This window comes from Malaclemys terrapin, chromosome 13 (assembly GCF_027887155.1).
Source record: "Malaclemys terrapin pileata isolate rMalTer1 chromosome 13, rMalTer1.hap1, whole genome shotgun sequence".
NCBI classification, from domain to species: Eukaryota; Metazoa; Chordata; order Testudines; family Emydidae; genus Malaclemys; species Malaclemys terrapin.
In genome coordinates this window covers 40,066,999-40,087,410 of record NC_071517.1, presented here as the reverse complement: position 1 = coordinate 40,087,410, position 20,412 = coordinate 40,066,999, and the positions used below count along the sequence as shown (strand labels likewise).

Sequence of the window (20,412 nt, the reverse complement as noted above, 5' to 3'; positions counted from 1 at the left end):
AGTCTCACTTGCAGCCTCACTGCAGGAGAAACCCGGCGCGGCCTGCCGGCTGATCAGCCCCTCTGAGACATGGCAAACCTCTCTCTGCATTGGGCTGGCTAAGGCAGCATTGCTTTGAGCTGCCTCTCTGGTCACAGGCTACCGGCACTGGTGCAGAATGTGGCACTGTCTTGGCTGGCTGAGCCAGACGTGCAGGAGACAGAAGGTAAAAGGAGAGGGAGAGAGCAGAAGAAGGGGGGGGAGAAAATGATGCATGATGGGAAGGGTGGCAGGAGACCCCCAAGTCTCACAACTGAGGGGGAGTTCAGGATTTAGCTGAAGCTGGTGGAGTTGAGGATGTCGGCTGGTTCCCCCGCTCTGACTAGCCTTGGTCAGGTCGTCCTTGAGCATCAGGATGATGAAAGCCCATCAGTGTCGTGCTGGGTCCCAGGAGACATCGGGGTTTGGTAGCCACGATGCTCAATCTTGCTCCTTCCTGTCCCTGGGAGCCCCAGAGAAAATGTCCGAGCAGGAGAGCGAAGGAGCTAGTCACGAGAGATGCAGTGTGGGGTGAGTGGGGCAGAGACAGTCTCTCTTGTCTCCACGCAGGACACTGCAGTAGATGGGGAGGGGGTTGTGACAGGTTTCTCCTAGGGTGCCATCTAGAACTGGGGTACCACTGAGCCCCTCTATCCAACCAGCCTGTGCTCCCTATACACTGTACTGCTGTGATCAGCCTGCCAGGCCCTCTCCCAGGTGTCACACATACAGGTAGGGACACACCCAGCTGAGTTCATACAGACTCTAATCAGCTCTGCATGGGAAGGCACAGCTAAGGCACCAGAGAGTTCCTAAGCCACGCACCCCGTTCTGGAGTTGAAACCCAAAATTATACCATCCTGCGTTTCACAGGGAACTGTACAGTGTAAGCTCCTGAAATTCGCCCCCTCCCTCAACATGGAGAGGAATATACACAGCTTTCTGCCCCAAGTTATGTCTTCCCCACACACTGGTTTTAGATAAAGCAAAACCAAGTTTATTAACTACAAAAGTTAGATTTTAAGTGATTATAAGGGATAGCAAGCAGATCAAAGCAGATTACCTAGCAAATAAACAAAACACCTTTTCAATGATATTTCACATGACCTATCGTGTATAAAATACATCATAGTTATGCCATAATCATAATAGTATCTCTATGAAGAATATGGGATGCAGTGTCACAATGATCATCTGGGCTATCATGTTCCCCATTTCCCTCTGGCCTCAATGCTGGGTGTCGGCCTGGGTTCAAGGCTGGCCCAGGTCTGTTGACATCCCTGGCTCTCTTCTTGCCTGCTTGCCCAACCTCAGCATCTCAGCAATAGGGAGATGCTACCCCCACCCATTATTCTTTTTGGGATGTTGTTCATGGCCCTTTAGAGCTCAGGGGCAGCTTCACACAACACTCACCATTCTAGTTTCTCTCTGGAACTGGTGCAGCGAGTTCACAGTTCTGAGCTTCAGCCATCTGTCTCTGAGGAGCAAACCCAGCAGTTTCCCAGCTCTGTTCCCACACCTTCTCCCCCCTCCTGACGGTATCTCACATCTCTGCAGGGATCTGGCCACAACTTCATTCTCCATTTCAGTGTCTGCCTCTCGCGCAGTGTGACTCTAGCTTGTACCGTCAGTGTTTGTGCTGAGAGATACTGATCATTGTCATTGTTCAAACCACACACAAAAATCTCATGACAAAGGGTTAGATAAAGATTCAAATAAAATCTAAAAAGGACAATTTTGGCAAATGACCATTTCTCTCATGAAGTCCTCAACAAATCTGAGCTACATCCTGTCAAACTAAACCAATATCAAAGTATGTGACCTAACGACCTTCACGAAGAGAGAAAAACCCACAATCTCGGGTGGGTGGCTTTCACATTCATAAAGTGAAATCTCAGAGAATCCTTTAAGGATATGTCTACACTACAAAATTAGGTCGAATTTATAGAAGTCGATTTTTAGGAAGCCATTTTATACAGTCAAATGTGTGTGTCCCCACTAAGCGCATTAAGTTGGCGGAGTGCGTCCACAGTACCGTGGCTAGCGTCGACTTTCGGAGCGTAGCACTGTGGGTAGCTATCCCACAGTTCACGCAGTCTCCGCTGCCCATTGGAATTCTGGGTTAAGCTCCCAATGCCTGATGGGGCAAAAACATTATTGCGGGTGGTTTTGGGTGTATGCTGTCAGTCGCCCCTCCCTCCGTGAAAGCAACAGCAGACAATTGTTTCGCACCTTTTTTCCGTGCAGATGCCATACTGCTTTCAGCAGACAGTGCAATAGGACTGCTAACGGTCATCATCCAACCACCGCTTCCACTGCAACTCTGCTCTCCTGGTCTTGTCTCGCCATAACACGGCAAGCGTGCAGCCCGCTCAGCTCAGCTCACCGACATCACCGCTGTTGTGTCCTGGTGCTGCTGGCAGCAGGCGGTGCAGTAGGACTGCTAACTGTCGTCATCCACCACTTCTGCTGCAACTCTGCTCTGCTGCTATTGTGTCAATAGCGAATTTCTCCATGTTGTCTGTCATGAGCTCCCAGGTACGTATGTTCTTCCTCGGGAAATTTGCGCGGTGCTAACCGTCGTCCTCCACAGCTTCCGCTGCAACTCTGCTCTCCTGCTCTCATGAATCCACCTCGTAGGTCCTTTCGTCATTCTCTATAAATATCTATTCTCATGGCATCCATCGTCAGCCACCGCTTCCGCTGCAACTCTGCTCTCCTGCAGACGTCATACCACGGCAAGCATAGAGCCCGCTCAGATCACCGCAGCAGTTATGAGCATTGTAAACACCTCGCGCATTATCCTGCAGTATGTGCAGAACCAGAACCTGCAAAAGCAGGTGAGGCGGCGACGGCAGCATGGTGACGAGACTGATGAGGACATGGACACAGACTTCTCTCAAAGTACGGGCCCTGGCAATTTGGACATCCTGGTGGCAATGGAGCAGGTTCATGCTGTGGAACACCGATTCTGGGCCCGGGAAACAAGCACAGACCAGTGGGACTGCAGAGTGTTGCAGGTCTGGGATGATTCCCAGTGGCTGCAAAACTTTCGCATGCGTAAGGGCACTTTCACGGAACTTTGTGACTTGCTTTCCCCTGCCCTGAAGCGCAAGAATACCAAGATGAGAGCAGCCCTCACAGTTCACAAGCGAGTGGCGATAGCCCTCTGGAAGCTTGCAACGCCGGACAGCTACCAGTCAGTCAGGAATCAATTTGGAGTGGGCAAATCTACTGTGGGAGCTGCTGTGATCCAAGTAGCCAACGCAATCACTGAGCTGCTGCTATCAAGGGTAGTGACTCTGGGAAATGTGCAGGTCATAGTGGATGGCTTTGCTGCAATGGGATTCCCTAACTGTGGTGGGGTGATAGACGGAAGGCACATCCCTATCTTGGGACCGGACCACCTTGGCAGCCAGTACGTAAACCACAAGGGGTACTTTTCAATGGTGCTGCAAGCACTGGTGGATCACAAGGGACGTTTCACCGACATCAACGTGGGATGGCCAGGAAAGGTACATGATGCTCGCATCTTCAGGAACTCTGGTCTGTTTGAACAGCTGCAGGAAGGGACTTACTTCCCAGACCAGAAAATAACTGTTGGGGATATTGAAATGCCTATAGTTATCCTTGGGAACCCAGCCTACCCCTTAATGCCATGGCTCATGAAGCCATACACAGGTACCCTGGACAGTAGTAAGGAGCTGTTCAACTATAGGCTAAGCAAGTGCAGAATGGTGGTAGAATGTGCATTTGGACATTTAAAAGCACGCTGGCGTAGTTTACTGAGTCGATTAGACCTCAGTGAAACCAATATTCCCATTGTTATTACTGCTTGCTGTGTGCTCCACAATATCTGTGAGAGTGAGGGGGAGACGTTTATGGTGGGTTGGGAGGTTGAGGCAAATCGCCTGGCTGCTGATTACGCACAGCCAGACACCAGGGCAATTAGAAGAGCATAGCTTGGTGCGCTGCGCATCAGAGAAGCTTTGAAAACCAGTTTCATGACTGGCCAGGCTACGGTGTGACAGTTCTGTTTGTTTCTCCTTGATGAAAACACATCCCCTTGGTTCACTCTACTTCCCTGTAAGCCAACCGCCCTCCCCCCTTCGATCACCACTTGCAGAGGCAATAAAGTCATTGTTGTTTCAAAATCATGCATTCTTTATTAATTCATCACACAAATAGGGGGATAACTGCCAAGGTAGCCCTGGAGGGGTGGGGGAGGAGGGAAGCACCGGGTGGAGTGGTGGATGAGGGAAGGACAAGGCCACAGTGCACTTTAAAACTTATTGAATGCCAGCCTTCTGTTGCTTGGGCAGTCCTCTGGGGTGGAGTGGTTGGGTGCCGGGAGCCCCCCCTCGTGTTCTTGGGCATCTGGGTGAGGAGGCTATGGAACTTGGGGAGGAGGGCGGGCAGTTACACAGGGGCTGCAGCGGCGGTCTGTGCTCCTGCTGCCTTTCCTGCAGCTCAACCAGACAACTGAGCATATCAGTTTGATCCCCCAGTAGCCTTAGCATTGCATCCTGCCTCCTCTCATCATGCTGCTGCCACCACCTCTCTTCTTGCTCCCGCCACCTCTCATCTTGCTCATCCCTCCTGTCCTCGCGTTCATTTTCTGCTTTCCTGGACTCTGCCATTGTTTGCCTCCACGAATTCTGCTGAGCTCTTTCAGTGCGGGAGGACTGCATGAGCTCAGAGAACATTTCATCGCAAATGCATTTTTTTTTGCCTTTTTATCTGTGCTAGCCTCTGGGACGGAGATGATAGGGGGAGCGTTGAAACATTTGCAGCTGCGGGAGGGAAAAAAGGGAGAGTAGTATTTAAAAAGACATTTTAGAGAACAATGGGTAGACTCTTTCACGGTGAACCAAGCTGTTAACATTACCTAGCACATGTGCTTTCAGTACAAGGTCGCATTTTGCCTCTTATATTGCCGGTCTGGTGTGAGAGATCACACATGCAGGCCGAGCAACAGAATTTGGCTTGCAGGCAGCCATGGTAAGCCACAGTCTTTCAGCTTCTTCAACCTTCATAACATGTGGGAATGGTTTCAAACAGCAGCGCTCTCCTTTCCCATACCAAGCACCCATTGGGTTGGCCATTTAAAAGAAGAGGCTGCGGTTTTCGGGTTAACGTGTAGCACAAACCCAACTACCCCCCCCCCACCACCACCACCACCACCACCAAATTCTCTGCAATGTCCCCTTAATAATGTCCCTGGAGGATTTCCGCTCCATCCCCAGACACGTTAACAGACTTTTCCAGTAGCTGTACTGGCCATGAATACATCCCAAGTCTTCAGGGCAAATTAATCATTAAACACGCTTGCTATTAAACCATGTATTATATTTACAAAGGTACACTCACCAGAGGTGCCTTCTCCGACTTCATGGTCCTGGAGCCCGCCTTGGGAAAGTTGGGAGGGTATTGGCTCCAGGGTGATAAACAGTTCCTGGCTGTCGGGGAGAAGGGTTTCTCCGCTTGCCTGCTGTGCACTATCCTCCTCATCTTCCTCATCCCCGACATCCTCATCCCTGTTGCGTGAGACTCCCCCCTTGCAGGTGTCCACAGATAGGGGTGGGGTAGTGGTGGGGACACCCCCTAGAATGCAATGCAGCTCATCATAGAAGCGGCATGTCTGGGGCTCTGACCCGGAGTGGCTGTTTGCCTCTTTGGTTTTTTGGTAGGCTTGCCTGAGGAGCTCCTTAATTTTCATGCGGCACTGCTGCGGGTCCCTGGTATAGCCTCTGTCCATCATACCTTTGGAGATTTTTTCAAATATTTTCGCATTTCGTCTTTTGGAACGGAGTTCTGATAGCACGGATTCGTCTCCCCATACAGCGATCAGATCCAGTACCTCCCGTTTGGTCCATGCTGGAACTCTTTTGCGACTTTGGGACTGCATGGTCACCTCTGCTGATGATCTCTGCATGGTCACCTCTGCTGATGAGCCACGCTGGTCAAACAGGAAATGAAATTCAAAAGTTCCTGATGCTTTTCCTGTGTACCTGGCTAGTGCATTTGAGTTTAAAGTGCTGTCCAGAGCGGTCACAATGGAGCACTCTGGGATAGCTCCCGGAGGCCAATACCGTCGAATTCCGTCCACACTACCCCAAATTTGACCCAGCAATGTCAATTTCAGCACTAATCCCCTCTTCGGGGAGGAGTACAGAAATTGATTTTAAGAGCCCTTTAAGTCAACAAAAATGGCTTTGTCATGTGGATGGGTGCAGGATTAAATTGATCTAAGGCTGCTAAATTCGACCTCAACTCGTAGTGTAGACCAGGGCTAAGACTTAAAATCAAGGGGGAAAAAGGTACCTGATTTCTTCTGAAGTGGCTAAAAAGGCTTAATTTCTCGCCTCATTATTTGGTTTTATTAGTTGCAAAAGTTTTAGCATCAATATAATTAAAGAAAGAGAAAGAAAGACAAAAAACCTTCCCATCTACAAATGATCTGGATTAGCCTAGAAAAAGCCAGGAAGCACTTTTACCAATAGATGGAAACAGGGTTATAAAATCTAAAAGGTCAAACTGTGCTTTGAGGTTCATTGGGATTTCCCCGCCCATTCCCAGGTGTGTGACACTTCCTTCTCCAGCACTCAGGAGTCTGATTTAAGGTCATAGACATAAAAATGGTGATTCCTAAACATGGAGAGCCAGGGACATGGTGGTAAGTGACACCTTGGAAGGTGGAGGGGTAGAATGGAGACAGGATAAAACTCTCCATCACTTGGACAGAGGCTGCTCTATCGAGAGTGGAGCGTGATAGTGCTGGGGGAAGGAGGAAATCCCTCAGACTCACCCCATTGCCCTAAATTAGCACAGAAGTTAAAACACCACCTTTTACTGTCCCTGCTCCCACTTTTTTAGTATCTAGTTAATTCTGGTGCATAAGGGAGAAAATGGACAAACACTTAAATGCTTTTCAGTACGGCCTGGAGTAATGTGAGACTATCTGGGAATGAGACAATCCAGCCCCAAAGGGGGAACTCAGGGACTAATGATCACTCTGCGAATGGGAGGGGGTCAGAACACATAAGTAAAGGTATGACTTTGTTATGGATTCGCAGAAGTCACGGAATCTGTGACTTCCAGAGACCTCTGTGACTTCAGCCCATGGTGGCTCAGAGCTGCGGGGTCCCCCTGCTGCCCCCAGTAGCCAAGAGCTGCCCCTGGAGCTCTAAGCTGCTGCAGGCTGTGGGGGTACCCTGCAGTACTCAGCTGCTGGGGTGTCCCCCAGATCTATGAGTCACTGCGGGGGGCAATGCCCCCCCGCAGCTCCCAGCTGTCACGGGCAGCAGGGGCCCCGGAGCTCCAAGCCATGGCAGGCAGGGGGCCCATGCAGCTCCCAGCCAGGGCACCCACATCTGCCCAGCTGCCATGGGATCCCAGAGCCCAGCAGCAATGGGTGCTGCAGCCTTCTGCCTCCCCATTTTGTCACTGATATTATTAGTAAATGTCATGGACAGGTCACGGGCTTCTGTGAATATTTCTTTATTGCCTGTCACCTGTCCATGACTTTTATTAAAAATATCCATGACAAAATCTTAGCCTTACACATAAGATGCTCAGGCTGAGTTTACACTAGGAAATCTGGTGGAGGGTCACAGAGATGCGCTGGCTAATCCCAACCACATTTCCTACCATAGTCAGATGCTGCGGAGGCAGAGGTGGGACCTCTTGGCCTCTCACAAACGGCTCTGTGGGAATCAGTCTCTCTCAGTGGTGCTGTCTGAATGCAGAGGGGGCAGAAGAGGAGAGTGATGAGAGGCAGCACCCCTCTACCCCTGTGCTCTCCCTCGCCTCTTATCCCATCATCCCCAAACACTCTATAGCCCCAGCAGCCAGCTCCCCCTGCTTTCCAGCTACCTCAGCCCCAAGCATTCAATCCCCAGTGATCTCCCCAAAACCCATCCTCCTGGTCCCTCAATATTTGATCCCCCAGAACTCAACACCCTGGGGGATTTGGGGAGTGGAGGAGTTACCAGCCCACAGGGACACTCCCTCTGCAGGGAACAGCCCCAGGTCAGTGGGGGAGCCCAACCCAGGGGCTGGTGAAAGATGGGGGGTGGGGACAGGTGTCTAGAGTGAAGGTGGGGCCTGGCCCAAGTGCCCTTCTCCTCATCTCCATGGCAGGGGGATCCCGGCTGGGAGGGGAAGGGAGTGGGGGGAACCTCAGCCAGGCAGAGGGAGCGGCTGGTGGAGTTTCTCTCTCTCCCTTCCCCCACCTGTGGCCCATCAGCTCAGCAGCCAGGGCTGCAGCAGGGGGGAGGGGCTGATCAGGGCTCCTCCTCCTCTGCTTGGGGTTTGCTTAGACCAGGCAGAGCCAGAGGGTCACTGACCAGCTGATGCTCGGCTGCTGCTGAAGCCTCACCCCAGCGATGGGCAGCTGGATCCTTGAGAGACAAATGCCCCTGATGTGTGTGGGAACGAGGAAATGGGTTTGTCACCATGGCCAGCCCTAGTCAGGGCACTCAGAGAATTTCCCTGCTGTGTGGAGGAGTCTCTGATGTCAGCTCCACTTGGAGCATTTTCCACACTGAGAACATCTCAGAGGTTTCTTCCCTGTGCGGATTTGCGGATCCCTGATACTCCGGGAGCACCAAATGAAGCTTCTCCCACAATGAAGGTTTCTCTGTTGTGTTGATCACTGATGTGTGAAGTCAAATTCAATCTTTTCCTGCAGTCAAGCTATTTCTAGGGTCTCTCACCTTTGTGGATTTTCTGATGTTTGGTCAGCGCTGAGCTCTTATTGAAGCTTTCCTCACAGTCAAGGCATTTATAAGGTCTCTCTCCTGTGTGGATTCTCCCATGTTGAGTAAGGTCTGAGCGCTGACTGAAAGTTTTCCCACAGTCCAGGCATTTATGGGGTTTCTCTCCTGTGTGAACTCTCTGATGTCTAGTAAGCTTTGAGTTATGAATAAAAGTTTTCCCACACTCAAGGCATTTATAGGGTCTTTCTCCTGTGTGGATTCTCCCATGTTTAATAAGGAATGAACTTTCCATAAAACTTTTCCCACACTCAAGGCATTTGTAGGGTCTCTCTCCCATGTGGATTCGCCCATGTTTAATAAGGGATGAACTTTCCATAAAACTTTTCCCACACTCAAGGCATCCATAGGGTCTCTCTCCTGGATGGATTCTCCTATGTTGACTAAGGTGTGAGCTTTGACTGAAAGTTTTCCCACAGTCCAGGCATTTATAGGGTCTTTCTCCTGTGTGGATTCTCCCATGTTTAATAAGGGATGAACTTTCCATAAAACTTTTCCCACACTCCAGGCATTTATAAGGTCTCTCTCCTGTGTGGGTTCTCTGATGTGTAGTAAGCTTTGAGTTATGAATAAAAGTTTTCCCACACTCCAGGCATTTATAAGGTCTCTCTCCTGTGTGGGTTCGTTGATGTGTAGTAAGATGTGACTTCTGAATAAAACTTTTCCCACACTCAAGGCATCCATAGGGTCTCTCTCCTGTGTGGGTTCTCTGATGTTTAGTAAGCTTTGAGTTATGAATAAAAGTTTTCCCACACTCCAGGCATTTATAAGGTCTCTCTCCTGTGTGGGTTCTCTGATGTGTAGTAAGCTTTGAGTTATGAATAAAAGTTTTCCCACACTCCAGGCATTTATAAGGTCTCTCTCCTGTGTGAACTTTCTGGTGTATAGTAAGTTGTGACTTCTGAATGAAGCTTTTCCCACAGTCCAAGCAGTTATGGGGTCTCTCTCCTGTGTGGATTGCCTGATGTCTAGTAAGTTTTGTTCTGTCCACAAAACTTTTCCCACAGTCGAAGCATTTATATGGTTTGTCACCTGTGTGGATTCTCTGATGCTTAAGAAGGACTGAGTAATGAATGAAATTTTTCCCACACTCAAAGCATTTATATGGTCTCTCTCCTGTGTGGATTCTCCTATGTTTAATAAGGTATGAGCTCTGACCAAAAGTTTTCCCACAGTCCAAGCATGTATACGGTTTCTCTCTGGTGTGGGTTCTCTCATGTTTAATAAGGTTCCATCGCGCATTGAAAACTTTCTCACACTGAAGGCATTTATAGCGTCTCTCTCTTGTGTTCAGACATGGATGTCTAATAAAGTTTGAGTGATGAATGAAACTTTTACCACACTGAAGGCATTTATATGGTCTCTCTCCCGTGTGGATTTTCCTATGTTGAGTAACGTGTGAGCGCTGACTGAAAGTTTTCCCACACTCCAGACATTTATAAGGTCTTTCTCCTGTGTGCGTTCTCTGATGTGTATTAAGGGTTGATTTCAAATTGAAACTTTTCCCACACTCAAGGCATTTATAAGGTCTTTCTCCTGTGTGGATTCTCTGATGTGCAGTAAGGTGTGAACGTTCAATAAAACCTTTCCCACACTCGAGGCATTTATAGGGTCTTTCTCCTGTGTGGATTCTCTGATGTGCAGTAAGGTGTGATCTCTGACTAAAACTTTTCCCACACTCAAGGCATTTATATGGTCTCTCTCCTGTGTGCAGTCTCTGGTGTATAAGAAGACATGGCTTCTTACTGAAGCTTTTCCCACAGTCTACACATTTATAGGACTTCTGTCCTGTGTGGGTTTTCCAGTGTGTAATAAGGTTTGCACTGAAATGGAAACTTTTCCCACAGTCAAGGCATTTGTAAGCTTTCTTGTGACTTGTCTGCTGGACTGTGGTTTCCTTGGGATCCTTGCATCCTCCGCCATATTCAATGGATTCATCCAGTTTTTTCCTGGGATAGTTTCCCAGCTGCATCTCTGATCTATGTCGATCTCCCCAGGCATTTCCCTGCTCCAAGCACTGGGAAAAATTCCCTTCAGCTCTTCTCAAAACCATCTCCTGCAATTCCACTTTCCCAGGACCTTCCTCCTGCTGATTCTCCTCCTTGTTCTCACTCACTGTCCTATCACCTGCTGGGAGAGAGAGAATCCAGACACTAGGAGTCACTGCCTGTGCCGGGGAGAAAGGACAGAAAGGGGAACAGCAAAGAGGGAAAATACAACACAGTGACTACTGGGGAGATGGAGACACTGGATTCTGCCTCCACATCCCACCCAAACACTCCCAGGGAAGGAAAGTCAGGGAGGAAATTCCCGACAGCTAACAGCATCGGTGGGAAGCTGTGACTAATATTTGCCTTCATGATGCGACGCCTGCTGACTGCAGCTCTGACCTGGGTGAGACGGGGCAGAACTGAGGGCTCTGGCTCATGGCACATTTTGGGAGTCCCAGCTTTTTCCTTCACTCTCAAGATGGTTCAGTCTCAGTTTCCCTGACTCCTTACCTGTGCAGGAGCCTCTCGGGCTTTCCCTTTCCTCACCGGCCTGGAGATCCGGGACCCACGGCTCTTCCCCTCGTTCCAGCCGGGCGATCAGCTCAGGTTTGGGAATGGGGAATCCTGTGCAGGGGATGAAATCAGGCAAGTTCAGGGCGCATGGAGCACTGGTCGAGTATTTGTCACAAGGAACATTCGCTGAGTTTAACCTGACCCTACATGGGACTGTGGTAACTCAGACCCTTTGGGAGTAGCAGGCATCTGGGGTGGGGGGTGTTGTCACGCCCTCACTAGGAGTTCTCAGGGTAGATGCGCTCTGGGGGACTTTCTGGCACACGCAACTCTGGTGTTAAACTCCTGCCTATTTCCAAACCAGCACATAGGTGCTGGAACTAGCCGTGTTGGGGGAGCTGCCGCACCTCCTGCCTTGAAGTGGGTTCCATTATATCCAGGGTTTCCAGTTTGGTTCAATGGCTCTCAGCACCCCCACTGTACAAACTGTGCCAGCACCCCTGAGCCTGCAGCACCGAGAGCCCTTCACAGGGATGGAGCTAGTCCCAAGAGGGCCAGTGAACGGCGTGTGAAGGAGAAATAATACAGGCAGGACAATCCCCTGCTTCTGGCTCCTTGAAAGCTGGAGAGATGGGGATGAATTAGCCTGTCCATTCGGTTTCTCTCTCCCCTGTTCCCTTGCATGGGGTATGGAGATGAAAGTATCTCTCACAGTGGAGCTGTGGACTCTACCAGGGGTTCCCAATCTTTTTCTCTCTAAGGCACCCCAACATGGTATAAAAATGCCACGGCCCACCTCTGGAACACCAACAGTTTTTCTGCATATAAAAGCCAGGACCAGCATTAGGGGTAGCAAGCAGCGCAATTACTCGGGGTCCCTCTCTACATGGGGCCCCACAATGCTAAGTTGCTCAGGCTTTAGCTCCAGCCCTATGCAGTGGGGCTTCCACTTTGTGCCCTGGGCCCCAGAAAATCTAATGCCGGCCCTGCTTGGCGGCCTCCCTGACACCTGCTTGCGGTCCCAGGGGCCCCTGGTTGAGAACCACGGCACTAGGCGACCCATACCATCCTAATCCAACCAAGCAGAGTCAGACATGCAGACCCCACGGCTTATAATAGCTGAGGGCACAGGAATCCCTTACCCAGCGAGGTCACCATCTCGTAGTTCTCCTGCATGACGTCCCTGTAGAAGGCTCTCTGAGCGGGGTCCAGCAGAGCCCCCTGCCCCTGGGTGAAATACACAGCCACCTCCTCGAAGGTCACCGGCATCTGGAACAACAAGAGTCCTGCACTCAGCACCTGCTGCCCCAGCCACAATCCCGCTATTCATGGGGGAGGAGGCCCAGAAAAGCAGAATCCCTCCTCCCCTCCCCCCCGCACTCTGCTCAGAGCAGCCAGGAGGCTTCAGGGGGTGGGGAGAAGGTGAGAGCAGGGCAGGGCAGGGTCTTCTCATTTCCCACACACCTGCCAGCCACAGGCTGATAGGGGAAGCAGAGCTCTGAGCCAGGGACAGGGACAGGAATCCCGACAGCTTCCCTTTGTATTTCACAGCAACCTCTGGGTAGTGGGGTCAGGCTCCAGCACTGGGAGCCTGGTCAGTTTCCCCAGCCCTGCCCAGGGGGGTGTTTCCTGGTTCAGAAATGGAGAAATGTTTTCCCTCCTCACACCCGCCAATGGGCCTGTTCTGCACGGCCCGGGCTGGCTCCCCCAGCCCCGCACACACCGGGAGCTGGCGGCAGCTTTCCCGGGCCCAGGGCGGGAATCGCAGCCAGCTCCGCTGGGAGCAGCCTGGGGCCAAACCCCCCCCTGCAGCCCGGGGGTGGGCGGATCTCTCTTACCTTCCCTCCGAGCGGGGCCCCCTGGGGCAGGGGCCGGGCCGGGAAGGGGCCTGGCCGGGCTGGGGGCTCTGCCCTGGGAGAGGCTCCTGGGGAGCAGCGGGAAGGGCCCTGCTGGAGATTCCCCTCTCCCGGCTGCAGCCCGGGCTCCGGGCTCCCAGCACCAGCCGCCGGGGCTCGGGGATCTCGCCAGGAGCCTGGGAACCAGAGTCACCGCAGCGGCTGCGAGTCACTTCCTGCTGCCGGGCCTGAGCCCAGCGATCGCTCCCCCCAGAGCCGCCTCCCAGCCGCTCCTGGGTCCTAGCGATCAACCCACGGCCTTGCAGCCCCCCTACCCCAGACCCTGCCTCCTGGTGCCCCACCGCCCCTGGGCTCCAGTAGCTTCTCCACATTAAGGGGGCATCGTGCATAGAAGCCACCCTGTTAGTGACCAGACAGAAAGGATACATCCAGACCCCAGGGGATGGGGAAGAAGGGGCGTTTCTAATGGAGACTGGGGATTGTTCCTCAAGCACATGGGGATGAGATGTCCTGGTCCTAGAGAGGCTGCCCAGAGCCCTAGCAGCAGGGGAGACATTTCTCGGGGACACTGACTCTGTGTGACACCTCACCCTAGACACAGGAATGTCGTTTTTCCAGGGCTTAATTTGTACCAGGGCTTTCCAGGGGTGAGCCCCAGCTAGCACCTCTGGGCTTGGCAGTTTAGAGCCCCAGCCAGTGGTGCAGAAACACTATGAATAGTGGGGGTGCTGAAAGTCAGTGTCTTTATCCCTGTCCCTTTATCCCTTTATTCCTCCCTCTCAAGCCAGCAGCAGGATCCCAGGGGTGGGAGGCCAGCAGCTGGGAGCCGGGCCCTGGTGGACCAGCAGACAGGATGCAGGGTGCCAGCAGCACAGTCCTGGCTAAAACCTGAGGGTGCTGCATCACCTCCTGTACCTCTAGTTCCCGTGCCTATGGCCCCAGCACCTCTGGGCTTGGCAGTTCAGAGCCCCGGCACCTCTGGGCTTGCTGCATCAATTATGAATGTAGAAAAAAAAATTTCCCCTGGGAGTTTCTGCCATAGGACTTGGAAAGAGGATGAGAATGTATTTATGAATGTATTTACATCTCAGGTAAACAGACCCCTCAAGCTAAAGAGAGGGGCTGTGACCCCATCCATTGCACCAGAGGGGGGCAGGAACTAAATTATTTGCATTTTAGCAGACGCACAGCTCTGACTGGGGAGAATGAAGCAGGACCCTGCCCTGAAAACAGAGGGCCTGTCACCTGGCTCACAGCTCAAAATAGACTTTTGTCTGGAGGTCATCCTGAGAAGAATCCATTTCAAAGGTTCATTGGATTCTGGAAGAGATCAATCCAGCTCCTGTATTTTAATTGAACTGTTGGATGACTCTGGGGGAAAGTAACAAACTGTTGCATATGGACTCCTTAAAGGTTGAACAACCTTAACATTCCTCTGACTGTTCCAGGACAGGGCTGGACTTTTCACAACACCCCTTCCTGGGAACCTTCGGGGCTGGGCAGAGCTGGAGCTCTGAAACCTGGCAAGGGGTGAGGATCTCGGACCCCAGGCTCCAGCCTCTGTGTCTGCTCTGCTAATTTTATCCCTACAGCCTGAGCCCCTCTCCCTGCCCCCCTCCCCAGCCAGAGTCTGCTGACTCCCACTCTGAGACTTGTTGCAGTGTCTTCTTTTGCTTGAATTTTTGTATTGTTTTATTTTTGCAGTGTAGATAGACATACCCTGAATGAGGCAGGGTCCTGTGTTAATGAGCGCTGCAGATTTCATAGACAGATATTACATCCTCCAATCTTGCCCCTTTTCTCTCCAATAATCATATATTGCGGTACACATTTTCCCTTTATTCACTTACTGAATTTTACTGAATTTACTGCACCCCCCTGAGATGTTGATCACTTTCTGTTGAAAGATTACTAATATAATCTCTGCATAAAGATAATTTATTTTTCCTTTAAATAGCCACTTGATACAAAACCTTTCTGATTTTCCTGTCAATTTAGCCTGTGTGTGTAAATCTTCTCAGATTTTTCCTCATTATCAAATGCTGCTATAAATTCTCCTCAACATTCACAGATTATTTCTGTCTGGAATTATTGAATGATAATTCCCTCAGTTTGGGAGGAAATTGACCACCCAGAGTCATTCCTACTGGGGGACTTTGGGGTTTAAACCTGACAAGGATCGATTTTCCCAGCGAAATTTGAAAATGTAGATAGAATCATAGAATACCAGGGTTAGAAGGGACCTCAGGAGGTCATCTAATCCAACCCCCTGCTCAAAGCAGGACCAATCCCCAGACAGATTTTTACTCCAGTTCCCTAAATGGCCCCCTTAAGGATTGAAATCATAACACTGGGGTTTAGCAGGCCAATGCGCAAACCACTGAGCTATCCCTCCCCTCCCTGTTCAAGGAGCTGTGGTATTCATATGGAGATGTCGGTTAATCAGCCCCACTGAGACATGGCAAACTTCTCTCTGCATTGGGCTGGCTAAGCCGGCATTGCTTTGAGCTGCCTCTCCGGTCACAGGCTACCGGCACTGGTGCAAAATGTGGCACTGTCTTGGCTGGCTGAGCCAGACGTGCAGGAGACAGAAGGTAAAAGGAGAGGGAGAGAGCAGAAGAAGGGGGGGATGATGCATGAGGGGAAGGGTGGCAGGAGACCCCCAAGTCTCACATCTGAGGGGGAGTTCAGGATTTAGCTGAAGCTGGTGGAGTTGAGGATGTCGGCTGGTTCCCCTGCTCTGACTAGCCTTGGTCAGGTTGTCCTTGAGCATCAGGATGATGAAAGCCCAACAGTGCCATGCTGTGTCTCAGGAGACATCAGGGTTTGGTAGCGACAATGGTCAATCTTGCTCCTTCCTGTCCCTGGGAGCTCCAGAGAAAGTGTCCAAGCAGGAGAGTGAAGCAGCTCCCATTAATACCCTGTTTCCCCGAAAATAAGACATCCTCCAAAAATAAGGCCTACTTACAGTTTTGCCTCTCGTTGTAATATAAGGCATCCCCCCGATAATAAGACCTCCCCAATAATAAGGCATCCACTGATAATAAGGCATTTTTCATTTCTGAAAAATAAGACATCCCCTGAAAATAAGACCTAGCGCATCTTTGGGAGCAAAAATTAATATAAGACACTGTCTTATTTTCGGGGAAACAGGGTATTAACCTTTCAAGACACAGGTGAGATTTCAGCTATAACATTCGCTCCCATTTCCACAATTGTTCAGCCCCTAGTCCCAGTGATTGCAATGGGACTGAGGTAGAATTAGGCAGGGGGGTGAGCTAAGTTCCCTATTTAGTGCAGCGCAGAGAACCCACCTGGGGATCTACCGCGGCCGGGAGATGGGGGGCCCTCCCCCGGCCCAACCTAGTCTGGCCCCCAACCTGCCATGGCCAGGGCGGCCACCCAGCCCCAACTATGCCATGGACTGGACCTGCTGCGGCTGGCGTGCATCTACCCCAGCCCGGCCCCAGCCATCTCGCCTGGCCCAGCCCTGAACCCGAACCCGGGTGGCATGGCCCGGCCACGAACCCAGGCAGCCCGGCCTGGACCCAGCTGAGGACGGAGCAATGCAACACGGCCCGGAATCAGCTGGGGTGGCCTGGCTCGGAGCCAGCCACGGCAAGGGTGGTCCTGCCCGAACCCGGGTGGCCCAGCCTAGAGCCAGCTGCAGCCGTGGTGGCGCAGCCTGGCCTGGACACAGCTGCGGCAGCCCGGCCCAGCCCCGAGCCCGGGAGAACCGACCTGGACCCAGCCACGGTCGGGGTGGCCTGGCCTGGCCCTATCATGGGGCGCCCCTCCCTGAACCTAGCCCCGGCCCGGATTTGCGGTGGCAGGTTGAGGGGAGCGTATCCTGCAGCCCCAGCCCCGGAATTGCCGCAGCAGGGAGAGGCGCCTCTCCCCCAGCCCAGGTACTGCTGTGGGGAGACAGAGCTGGGGGGAGTCCTCTATCCCTGACCTAGCCCTGGAGCACTCTCCTGCACCCCAAACCCCTCATTCCTGGCCCCACCCCAAAGCCCGCACCCCCAGCCATAGCCCTCACACCCCTGCACCCCAACCCTCTGCCTCAGCCCTGAGCCCCCTCCCACACTCTGAATCCCTCGGCCCCACCCCCACCACATGAATTTTGTTCTGTGCACTGATATGAAGGTAATGTGTGACATCAACTCCATATAGGCGCACAGAACAAAATCCATTCTGCACATGGGTGGGAAAAATTAGAGGGAACACTGGTGGTAAGGCTGAGAGAACAGGGGCCTTGGGAAATCCAGCTCAGGGATCAGAATCGCTTTAGCACAATGTGTGAGTGTATCTCCTGCAAACAGAGCTAGAGGCCAATGGTCTGATTCTCCCCTCACAACAACTTCACACTGGTGTAGACAGGTCATGTGGCCCCAGTGGGATTACTCCTGATTAGTACCGGGGGAGGGAGAGGAGGATGAGCCTGGGAGCCCAGTCAGACTGTTCCTGATTTGTACTGGGGTCAGGGAGGGAGGCACAATTTTTCAGTGAGTTTTATCTCTATGGGAAGTTTGAGGAGCCTGTGACAGGGCAGGGATGAAGTTGGCCGGGTGCCCTCACTGTGCATTTCCATCCCTGATCACGTCTGCATCACCTTTACCTTTAACCTTAATGCTGCAGTTGGCAGCCATTTCATGCAAAACAAAGGAGACAGGGAGTGGGAGAAACTAAATTGTACTTTATTATTCCAAAGGACAAGCAAAAGGCAGACTCCTTTTCCCACCCCTACCCCAGCCAGTTCAGTCCCAGCCCAGCCCACTGCTCCACCCAACTCCCCCATGCACTAGCAACATTTACACAGTGTGAGAAAATTGCCAAGAAACCATGAGAGGCGCTGGGAGCCCGTCACAAAAGCAAACACACCGGGAGCAGGGATTCCAAAGAGCTCAGGTTAGAGGGATGCAGGTTGGGGTGAGTGGGGCAGAGACAGTTGCTATTGTCCCCACACAGGACACAGTGATAGATGGGGACGGGATGACCAGCTGGGCTCCAGTGCTCCTCATCTCCCTCCGGCCTCCACAATAGGGATCTGCCTGGCTTCAAAGCTGCCCAGGTCCCCTGATATCCCTGGCCTCCTTCTCATCTCGGCCCAACCTCGTCCTCTCAGCAATCAGGAGACACTGCCCCTCCCCACAATGTTCCTCTTGGGCAGGATTCACAGCATTTTACAATTCAGGCACCGTTTGACCGGACACTGGCAGGAGAATTCCTGTCTCTCACTGGCTCTGATGTAGCGAGTTCACAGTTCTCAGCCTTAGCTACCTGGCTCTCAGGTGCAAACCCAGAAGTTTCCCAGCTCTGTTTCCCCCTCCACCCCCCGATCTCCCACCCTCTACCCCTCCGGGCTATGTCTCACATCTCTGCAGGGATCAGGCGGTAACTTCCTTCCCCATTTCAGTGTCTGCCTCTGGAGTGTGAATCTAGCTCGCACCCTCAGTGTTCATGCTGAGGGATATTGATAATTGTCATTGTTCAAAGAAAAAAACTCAATTGACAAGGGGTAGAAAAAAGTTAACATTTAATTGAAAAGGACTGTTCTTGCAAATGAACATTTGTTTCACGAAGCCGTCAATAAATCTGAGCTACACCCGGGCAGACTAATCTAATATCCAAGTACGCGACCAAACAGCCTTCAGGAACAGAGAAAAACCCACAATACCGGGTGGGCTATAAAACATTTTCACATTCATAACGTGAAATCCGAGAGAATCTGAAGACTCAAAATCCAGAAAATAAGTGTATCTATTTTCTTCTAAAGGGGCTAAACCTGCTTTACTTCTCGCCTCATTATTTCGTCGTGTTACTTACAAAAGTTTTAGCATCATGATGATAAACCAAAAACTCACAAACCACCTTCCCATCTACAAATGATCTGGTCTAGCGTAGACAAAAACTGGGAGCAATTTTACCAACAGATGCAAACGGGGCTATAAGATCAGAAATGTCAAAATGTGGCTTCAGATTCATTTGGATTCCCTTCCTGGTTTGTGACACTTCCTTCTCCAGCCCTCAGGGGTCTGACTTAGGCTCATAGACATCAAAACTGTTATTCCTAAGCATGGAGAGCCAGGGACACGGTGGAAAGTGACATCTTGGGAGGTGCAGGGGTAGAACGGGGCCAGGATAAAATTCTCCATTGCTGGGACAGAGGCTGCTGTGTCAAGTGTGGAGGGTGACAGTGCTGGGGGGACGAGGGAATCCCTCGGATTCACCCCACCGACATGAAATAGCACAGAAGCTAAAACACCACATTTTACTGTCCCTGCTCCCACTTTTTTAGCATCTGTTTAATTCTGCCCATAAGGGAGAAAATGTACAAACACTCGATTCTTTTCAGCACGGCTCAGGGTAATGTGAGACTATCTGGGAATGAGACAATCTGGCCCCAAAGGGGGAACTCAGGGACTAACAATCACTCTGCTCATGGAGGGGATCAGAATAGATAAGATGCTCAGGGTGAGTTTGTCACTCTCTCTGGAGTGGTTCACAATTATGAGTGCCAACCTACGGGCAGCCTGGCAGAAAACCGGGCAGATACCCCGAGTCGGTGGTGTGTTGTGTAATTAGATTTCACCAAACTAGTGACAAATGTGAACTCCTGGATCACTATCCCAGTCTTACCCTAGACTCACAGACATTCCCTTCAGACTCTCCAATCTGTCTTGCCACCCAGACAAACTGGACTTTGTGATAAAAGGTCACTTACACCAAAATCACATCATATCACGTTACTCCCAGTCCCGCTCCTCACACACAACGCCCACTTACTTTGAAATTATCTCTTTTCAGTAAAAGTTCTTCATTTGCATTCCACGAGGCTTCTTCCTCGTTTGATGGGTTATTTATTTACAGGAGTATACACAATGGAAATGTTCGCTACTACATTATAACAAGATATAGTTAAGTGAAAACAATGCAAGTAACATCTCATTAGTTGTCATGAAGTTTAAACACCAAATACACTCATATATTTCACAATCACTTCGATCTACCCTAATACACAAGTGAATTGGTCTAGGGCTCTGGCCTCTGTTCTGCCAGCGTCAGAGAGTTTACACCAGAAAATCTGGTGGAGGGTCACAGAGATGCGCTGGCTAATCCCAACAACAAGACCATTGTGACCAGCCCTAGTCAGGGCACTGAGGGAATTTCCCCCATGTATGGAGGAGTCTTTGGTGTGCAATATGGAGTCAGCGCCACCTGGAGCATTTTCCACACTCAGAAAATCTCAGAGATTTT

General features: G+C 51.2%; 2 protein-coding genes across 4 annotated transcripts in view; one reads left to right on the top strand and one right to left on the bottom strand.

Annotated features, from left to right (window-relative positions):
• Positions 1-20,412, top strand: part of LOC128847462 (zinc finger protein 345-like) — a 430,467-nt gene that overhangs the window by 172,035 nt on the left and 238,020 nt on the right. The window lies entirely within an intron of this gene.
• Positions 4,722-13,328, bottom strand: LOC128847448 (zinc finger protein 585B-like). 3 transcript variants are annotated; one of them, XM_054046850.1, is made up of 6 exons: positions 13,138-13,328; positions 12,442-12,568; positions 11,297-11,410; positions 8,736-10,925; positions 5,389-5,977; positions 4,722-4,811 (listed from the first exon to the last, which is right to left on the bottom strand). In XM_054046850.1, the coding sequence occupies exons 2-5, from the start codon at positions 12,566-12,568 to the stop codon at positions 5,796-5,798; spliced, it is 2,613 nt and encodes an 870-aa protein (XP_053902825.1). In that variant the 5' UTR covers positions 13,138-13,328; the 3' UTR covers positions 4,722-4,811; positions 5,389-5,795. The 3 variants fall into 3 exon arrangements, with proteins under 3 accessions (XP_053902825.1, XP_053902826.1, XP_053902827.1); XM_054046851.1 differs by having other exon boundaries at positions 8,736-10,922; XM_054046852.1 differs by lacking the exon at positions 4,722-4,811 and having other exon boundaries at positions 5,885-10,925.